Here is a 9332-nt window from a genome sequence, read left to right on the forward strand (position 1 = left end):
GGGGTGCACGCCTTTAATCCCAGCAGAGGCAGGCGGATCTCTGGGAGTTCGAGGCCAGCCTGGTCTACAAGAGCTAGTGCTAGGATAGGCTCCAAAGCTACAGAGAAATCCTGTCTTGAAAAACCAAAAAAGAAAAAAAAAATCTCTCTCAATTGGTGTCTTTGCCACTTGTGGTGGTTTGAAGAGGAATGGCCTGCATAGGCTCATATATTTAAATATCAGGTCACCAAGGTAGTGGCAGTACTTGAGGGATTAAGAGATGTGGCCTTGTTGGAGGGAGTGTCAATGGGGACAGTCAGTCCCAGTGTCACTCTCTTCCTGCTCCCCAGGGAACCAGAGGTGAACCCCCAGTTACTCTCCAGCACCATGTCTGCCATCATGCTCTGAGCTCTGATGATAATGGACGCCGCCTCTGAGACTATAAGCAAGCCGCAACCAAAGGCTTTCTTTTTTAAGAGTTGCCTTGATCTTGGTGTCTTGTCACAGCAATAGAACACTGATGAAGACCCTACTCCTGAAGACAACACACAAGGCCAGCCTTGGGACAAAAGGACAAGCAAAAGGGAAGAAGAAAGTCCAAGTGCAAGGTCAGTGGCAGGAGAAGCTAGAGACTGAAGTGAAGGGCCTGGTAACAGTCCCATGGAACCACAGGCCTCTCAACACCGTCATACACCCCAGATCAAAGACTTAAGATTAACACAATAGAAAGCCTCCAGGTGACTTAAAACAGGAGCCGTGTGGTTTGAAATTGACTTAGAAGCTGCTTTGTATGGCACAGCTCTCATTCCCAAGTCCCCAGAAGCCCTAATGCCTTGTTACCACACCAGAACAATGAAACCAGAATAACCTCGCAGAAAGAAATAATTTTACAGTTCACAGTTTCTACAGCTCTGCTTGAACAAAACAGGAAGCAGATGCAATCGATCATCTCAAAAATCAACACAGTGAGATATGCCTGTACTCCCAGCTACTCGGAAGGCTGAGACAAGAGAATCACTGAGACCAGAGTTCAGGCCAACCAAGGGAAAAGGAAAGAGCAAGACTCCATCTCAACAAACAAAACTATGGCCGTGTTTGGTGGGTGGCCTGCTACACTACAATTCAATCTGGTCTGCTAAGTAAACACTTTCTCAGAATTTGCACACATGAATTTCTATTTTATAAGAGTTGTTTTAGACTCCTGTGATGCTGAGGTAAGAGGTGGCTCGGTGTATAAAGTGCCTGCTGCAACAGCACCCAGACCTAAGTCTGGGTCCCCAGCACCCATATAAAACCCAGACAGAGGGGCATCCAGAGCTGTGGGGGCTGTAACAGGGCAGTTCTGGGGTCTTGCTGGCCAGTTAATTTGGCTGAGATGGCAAGTTCTAGTTTCAGTTAGAGACTCTGTCTCAAAAAACAAGGTGGTAGGCAGGACATGGTGGCGCATGCCTTTAATCCCAGCAGATGGATGGTTGAGTGAGTTCCAGGACAGCCAGGCTGCACAGAGCAGCCCTGCCCAGCCTGACCAATGCTGGGAAGGAGACAAACAGCAAGCTGCAGGCTGCTGAGAAAGAGCTGAGGGTGACCTCTGGCCGCCACATGCACACAGTTGCATCAACACACGCCCTGATGTGCTCTGGCACATGGTGGTACAGCCTGTAATCTGACCACTTGGGGAATTGAGCAGGAATATCGAGAACTCAAAATCACCATTGACTGCATAGCAAATTTGAGGTCAAATTTGAGCTAGATAACAAACTGATGTTCAGTTTGAGTTTATTCATATTTGTTTGTTTGCTTGGCTTGGTCTCACACTATAGCCCAAGCTGGTCTCAAACTCTCAGAAATGTTCTTGTCTCAGTCTGCTGATTTCTGACATTAAAAGACTAGTGCCATCTAAACAGTCCTGTTATAAAAACAGCACTATCTGGCATGCTGGAAACTGCATTCTTTGTAAGTCTTTCTGCAGTGCTGGGAGTTGAATCAGGGCCTAGACAGACACCTAATTGTCCCATTGTCTCTTTGCAGATATTTAAGCCCAAGACACTTTTTGGGGGGAGGGCTGTTTTTGTGTTTTTGAGAGAGCATATTCCCATGTAATATGCTTCCTAAGTAGACTAGGTTGGTCTCGAACTCAGACAACCATCTGCCAGCCTTTGTCTCCCAGGTGCTGGGATTAAAGGTGCAAATCACCGTATTTGTCAACATTGTCTTTTGAGGGGGGGATTTTTGAGAAATGGAGTCTCTGTGTAAGAGTCCTAGCTGTCCTAGAACTCACTGTGTAGACCAGGCTGGCCTCAAATTCACAGAGATCCACCTGCCTCTACCTCCCTAGTGCTGGGATTAAAGGTGTGCGCCACAACCACCAGCAACATTTTTTTTAATCACTGTGCATGTGAAGATGCCATAAATGACAGAAGAGGGTGCTGAACACCTGGAGCTATAGAAACAGGCAGTTTTCGGCCACTCAATGTGGATACATACTCTCAGGCACACAGCAGCAAATGCTCGTAACTGCTAAGCCATCGCTCCAGCCCCTCCACCCTGTTCTTAAAGAAAGTCTCTCTCTAAACCTGGAGCTCACAGATTTGATTAAACTGGCTGGCTAGCAAGTTCTAAATATAATCCTCTTTTCTCTGCTGCCATAGAGCTAAATTACAGCCAGCCAAGCACCAGGCTTTTGACATGATGCTAGGGACTGAATTTGGGTCCTCAGGTCTGTACTGCGAACACTACACCCACTCAGCTACCTCCCCAGCCTCAGTATCAAATTTTAAAAAGATGAAGGGGATACAGAATCTTGGACTGGCACTTTAACAATAAGCAAGCAGCCACTGCTGCCACCTTTTCACAAGACTCTGATGCAAGCAAAGTGGCCTCTTCAGCCTCCCATGTCCTGAGCTCCAGACATTAGGCACTATTTACCTCTGAGCCACACGGCAGCTCAGAGGGCAGGGCGCACTCGGTCCGTGTTTGCTCATCCAGATGGATACAAGTGAAGGGGATTTAAACCAAAACAAAACTGCAGTTCTGGGAGGAAACATCACATAGGAACTCCTGAGACTTCCAAGTGGTGCGTTTCCAGAAGTACAAATGTGCTCTAAACATTTAAACCTGTCAACAGGGCCCAGCAGCAAAGTCCAGAAGCTGAACAAGGGAAGGCTGCAACCAAAGCAGGCAGAGAATGCTCTTGCTCCTCTGACATCACTAAGCCACTGACTGTGCTAACCATCAGATACTTACAAGCCCAATTTAGATCATTACCTGGGATACATCTGCTCCTTGTGGATAAACCTAATTCCTAACAATTCTATCAATATTTTCACCTTGCTTTTTACAGAACAAAATGTAATGCTATAATCGAACTCATTTCTATGAAAAACACAAGCTACATTACCACCTAAAACAGCAGTATCCAAGCTATTCATGCATGCATAAGACCGGGGTCCAACCTACAGCACTACAAAATAAAAAAGAAAAGAAGGAACAAAAGAAGTATTGGAAAAGCCTAAGACAGAACGATGTGATCCCTGTGATTGGAGGGTGGGGGGTGGTTTGAGATGATTACTCAAGGACTCAGAGTGTGTGGCATTTTGAACCCAGACTTAAGAGATGAGAAGTAACCGACGAGTGGTCACGAACAACCAGGAGTCATTGTCCCAGACAGTGAACAAGCGCAAAGGTCCTACGGGAAGAAGGCAGCTACAGACAGGCAGGAACCAACTGACAGAAGGACTGAAGACACCAGCCACCAAGGGACAGACTGTGCGGACATAATGTAGTTTCCAATTCACGAAGCCCTCAGGCTGTGCGGAGCAGAGCCAAGCCGAATAAAGAAAGAATCCACAGATGCCCCAGCAGCAGTGTGGAGGCACAGGGCAGAAAGAGAGGAGGTGCTGAGGGGACACGCAAATGAGGCGACACAAGGACAGTGTGGTCTTCCAGAACTAAATGACAAAATCAGCCAGAAGGGCTAAGACAGCACAGTGACAGAGAAAAGCAGGCCCCTGGCCAACAGTGTGGGTGGAGGAAGGGTTAGATCAGGCTAGGCGAGGCAGGTTTCTTTTCAAGCCATGACCTATTCCCGAATTATTCCCTCCTCCCTTTCCCAACCTACCCTTTCTCAGTGTAGGCACTGCTCCCACATGACAAGACAATGGCATCTCAGACTCCTGACCCCAAGGCAAAGGCCACCACCAGTCCAGCAGAGATACTGAAGACAAGACCCTCAACCAAGCACTGAGACCGGGAATCGGGTCTGTGACGCTTGTCAAAGGGGTTCTCCCACGGCCAACTAAAAGGCATCACGTGTATCAAATGAACTGCTGAGGGAGGTGATCAGAAAGATCAGCTGAAATACTATTTACGCCACTCACTGGCTAGTCGGCCTCCGCACAACGCAAACATACCTCGTTTGAGAATTTAATCTGACGAAGTGTGGCAAAGTCAGCACCCAACACACAGCAAAACACTCAATAACGATACAGTTTCATCCTTCCCGCGATCAAGTGAGTTCAATTTAGGCTGACAACTCCTCTCACTTCTTGTTATGAGACTTTAGGAACGCTCAACTTAAAAGCTAAGAACCTTAGCTACTTGCTTCTTAAGTCATTAAAATGTGGACCTCATTACTTACCTTGCATGGCTTCTGACACACGGTAACGACACATTGTGGATTCTCTCTTACTACTTGTGTGACCAGGGCCGAAACTCGGCGGGACGGAATCGGCGTGTGTATAACTAAGCTCGGCTGCTGAGGCAGAGATTACTGGATCACTGAACGCTACGTCAAGCCTCTTGGCAAGGACTCACCTGGTGGTTCCAAATCGAGCCCTCTTTGCTGCGCTCGTCAGGGGTCAGACGCACGTACTGGCTCGTAAGCATGGTGCTGCCTTGGAAGTCCCAGAGCGGCATGGAACTGGAACCGACCCCTGCGGACAGAGACCGACATCGACAGGTGCCCAAAAGGCCACGCCAGAAATCTCCAGAGCTGCTCTGCTCAACAAATAGAGCATGCCCTCCTCCAGCCAACTCCAGGGCCGCGACCTCACCCTTCACTTATCCCTGCTGCGGGCCTCACCTTGGTAGGGCTTGATGAGCGAGTGCTCCCGCTTAAGGTGTTCACTGTTGCCGTCGGTTATATCCGCAGCCACCGGCCCCAGCAACAGAAGAAAATGGATAAGTGTAGTGGGGCCTGGGCCGGGGCCAGGAAGCCCAGGCCTCCCTGGGCACCGCTGACCCCAGCCCCAGCCCCAGCGCCAAAGCCAGGCCTCGGCCGCCATTCTCCTTTTCTCTCGGCCACTTCCGCTCTGGGACTTCCGCCTTCCGGGTGTCTTTGCTAATGGTCTCCGGCCGGAAGCCCTCCAAACTAGAGAGTTAAAAAGGAAAGCCTCACAGTCAGAGGCACGGCAGCCTTATTGGCTGGGCAACCTCCTATCCTAGTAGAGCGCGGTTCCATAACTTTAGGGATTCCTGGTCTCCTGTCAGCCGGCCACGACAAAGAGTTCTTCCGAGCGACAAGGGATCCAACCAATCATGGATCAGCACGTTAGGCTTGAGGGCCAACAAGAAGTAGAGAACTTGGATGAGAAGGAGGAGAGCGAACGGCATCTTCAAAGTAAAGCATGCTGGAACTTGTAGTTTTCCTGGACGCACCGTGGCTTCTCGATCCTAAACCTTAGGCCGTAGATGCTGTCTTTGAAATGACCTTTCCCAGGACAGTAGGAAAAGCAGCCTTGGGGTGAAGTAGAAAGCCTGGAGTCCAGTCCCAGCGTCCTCTGGGACGCGGTGGGTGGAGCAAACCTTTAAGCCTCCTCCGAGCTAATGCCACTCCTCTGGAGACTTACAAAGAGCCCAGTTATTTGAGAGCCCCCACTACCCCTCATTACTCAGGCACAGTCAGATTGAAGCAGGAGCAGACCAGATCCTAGCCTCGGACCTCAGTGAATGCCAGAAGTCATCTGGCTCCAAAAAGGATCAGTTTGTGTTGCCACACGGAGTGCCTGTGAAAGATTCAGGACAGCTGGCTCTGGGTAGTTGGGCAATGGTGGTCTGTAAACCGCAGTTCTATTTTACCTGTTAATCTATTTAGTAAAAGATTCAACTGCCAATATTTTTTTGTCAAGGCACTTACATTTACATTAGAAAACCTGGGGTTAGGGCTTGCTGCTGCTGGGTCCACGGGGGTCGCACAAAGATGGGGACAGACCACCAAAGTCTATTAAACCAAAAGCAAACTTTATTCGAGGAAAAAAATTAAAAAATTAAAAAAAAACCCATGTGGCACAAAAAGCTTATCAGCTAGCTGAGACCACAGCCAGAGATGGACTTGTAAGGTTGTGGCAATGGGCTGTTTCCGAACTCCCCCTTTTTATAGCAAGAAGCAAGCATTAGGCATGAAGAAAAGAATTTTTTACAATCTCAAGGTAAAACTCAGATACAAATTGCTTTTTTTTTTTTTTAACAATTCCCATTATTCCACTAACAGGGTTTTTCAGTTAAACTAGTGTTTGTATTTAGCCCATTGTTTCTCTCTGGCACTTTTTGCTGGTGTTTAACAAAGCTCTAACGCTCCCCTGATACGGCCTGTTTTGCATAACAGGGAAGGGTAAGGGACGATGTACAACCAAAAACTCAGGTACATCCCATCATTTAACAGTTAACTCAGCTCACATCAGTTGCTGGTCATGAGTGGCGGGCAGGGGGGAGTATCTAAAAGCTGACCCTCAGTTCGCAGAGGGCCACTACAACCTTGCAGACAGAGCTATAAGTCATCCACTGTAATAGCTGATCCTTAAGTTGCTGAGAAAGCGGCTGACAGTCTGTTCTCATTCTCCTAGGCTTACAATTTTATATTTCTTTATTTATACATTCTTTTTTCTGGAATCTACACTTTTATATTCTTATTCTCGGACTCTTCACTGCTTTTTCGGAGGACCAGGGTTCAGTTTCCAGCATTCACTCTGGATATTTCTAAACCAAGCGTATATAACTCCATTTTCAGGGGCTCCAGCACCCACTTCTGGCCTCCATGGACACCGATACTTACATGAACACATACACACAAACACACATGAACTGATTCTTCTTAATCTTAAAAAAGAAATCCCAACTTCCACTTTTTCATGAAACATTGCAAATCTAGGCCCATATTCTCACAAGAATGTTAGCAATTAGAGGTGATTTGAACTGTCCTGCCCATGAACAAACACCTTTGTCTTCCAGCCTGGGCCTTACCTTGAATAATGGTCTGAATTAATGTGAATAAATTGTTTATGTTATAGATACAGGCTGCCAGGTTCGTTTGTTACACTTTTAGTTTTGTTTTGTTCTGAGACAAGGTCACTATAGTTTGCAATGGCTTGATCTTACTATGTTGAACCAAGCTGGCCTCAAACTCAGCAAATCTCTGGTCTCATGTGCCCTAGTGCTGGGACTATAAGCCTGCAGCATCACTATGCATGGCCTACAACATTCTCTAGATTACATATAATACTTAATACAGCGTTAATTGTCTGTAGTCATGGTGTTGACGGAGAATGATAAGAAAAGTCTGTATGTGTGCAGGAAGCAGTGTGCCGTCTAGTTTTATGTCAGCCTGACACAAACTAGAGTCCTTTGAAAAGAGGGAACCTCAGTTGAGGAAATACCTCCATAAGATCCAGATATAGGGCATTTTCTTAATTAGTGATTGATGTGGGAGGGCCCAGCCCATTGTGAATTGTGCCATCTCTGGGCTGGTGGCTGCAGATTCTATCAGAAAACAAACTGAGCAAACCATGTGGAGCAAGCCAGTAAACAGCGTTCCTCCATGGCCTCTGCATCAGCTCCTGCCTCCAGGTTCCTGTCCTCTTTTAGTTCCTGTCCTGACTTCCTTCAGCAGTGAACAGTGAGTGATATGGAACTGTAAGCCAAATAAACCCTTTCCTCCCCAAGCTGCTTTTGATCATGGTGTTTTATCATAGCAATAGTAACCATGACTAAGACAAGAAACAATTTCATCTGAATATCTTCCATCTATAGTTAGTTAAACCACCAGTATCACAGATCCCGCTGATATGGGGGCTATGTTTATAAATAGGTGTGTGCATATGTACATAGATACAGAGAAAGCAAGCATACATATACAACAAAGCCCTCTGCTCTCATCTCCTAATAGCCCCTCTTCGAGAGACTTAACTACACCTATGCAAACTAGGATGTGGGCATCCCACTGGGCTTTTATTGAGGGCTGAGTTTGTCAGGTACATTCACAACTGAGTCCCAAGAATTTGGGAAGAAATTAACTGGTGAAAGAATATTTGTTCTAGAACTTGAAATTGGCTCATGAAGAATGAGCATGAGTTTATCTGAGAAGTCTTTCTCAACAGAGGGAACTGGAGCTAGAGGTACAAATTTAAGGAACAGATAAGAAATCTGTGGTATTTGGGCATGGTAGCACATTCCTGTAATCCCAGCACTTTGAGAAGTAGAGGCAGGAGGATAAGGAATTCAGGTCATCCTCAGACTTGAGGCCAGCTGAGGGCTACCTGAGGCCCTGTCTCAATCAAGAAAGCAAAGGTGTGTGGGAATCCATGGTGGAGAAATGGTGTAACGGTTCATCTTGTCCATCAGCTTGACTGAATTTAGACTCACCTTCGAGACACGACTCTGGGTATGTCTATGTAGGGATTTCCAGAACGGTATAGCTGAACAGGGAAGACCTACTCTGTGTGCTGAGGTCCCGGACTGAAGAAAAGGGCAAAGCAAGCATGCAAGCTTAACGGGTCTCCAGGCTTCAACTGCACAGCTTCCCACAATGGCCCTCTCCAGACCTACATCCAGGGACACCCCTGACACGTGTCTGGCCTTGATAGCTTTCTTTAGTCTTGGTGGCAAATTCCATAACCTGTTTCTTCCGTCCTTAACTCTAAAACCGGACCTAAGTGGCCAAAGCTGTCAAGTTCTGCTGCTTTACTAGGGCTGGAACATGAACTAAAAAGAGCTTACAGTCAGGTGTGGTGAGGCACATCTCTAATACCAGTCCCAGGAAGGCAGAGGTTGGCAGATCTCCAAGTTTGGGGCCAGCCCGGTCTACAGAGCAGGTTTCAGGACAGTCAAGCTTAGGCAGTGAAGGCAGACATGTTTCAGTCATGTCACATAAGCTCCCTCACAGGCTTGTTATTCTCTTGTTAGTCTAATGTTGGGCATCAAATCCAGGGCTTTGCAAAGGTCTACACAAGCACTGTATTTGTGAGCTACCTCTCTAGCTTCATAAGCACGTTAGTAGCCCAGACTGGCCATTCATGGCGATCCTACTGCATCAGGCTCCTGAGTGCTAAGAATATAGGAATGAGCTGCTACATAAACTCTTG

The 9332-nt window shown here is 47.1% G+C and overlaps 1 protein-coding gene across 1 annotated transcript in view; it reads right to left on the minus strand.

The window, feature by feature from the left end:
• The window catches only part of Lman2 (lectin, mannose binding 2), a 19538-nt gene extending 14037 nt beyond the window's left edge, over positions 1–5501 (minus strand). Inside the window, exons 1-2 of the mRNA XM_050144071.1 lie at positions 5060–5501; positions 4792–4910 (exon numbers count right to left, since the gene is read on the minus strand). Of these exons, the coding sequence (XP_050000028.1) occupies positions 4792–4910; positions 5060–5261 (321 nt within the window). The 5' untranslated portion in view covers positions 5262–5501. The remainder of the gene's footprint in view (positions 1–4791; positions 4911–5059) is intronic.
• Positions 5502–9332: the final 3831 nt, after the last annotated feature.

This window comes from Alexandromys fortis, unplaced genomic scaffold, assembly GCF_014885135.2.
Source record: "Alexandromys fortis isolate MF-2015 unplaced genomic scaffold, M_Fortis_MF-2015_v1.1 scaffold_1, whole genome shotgun sequence".
Taxonomy (NCBI): domain Eukaryota; kingdom Metazoa; phylum Chordata; class Mammalia; order Rodentia; family Cricetidae; genus Alexandromys; species Alexandromys fortis.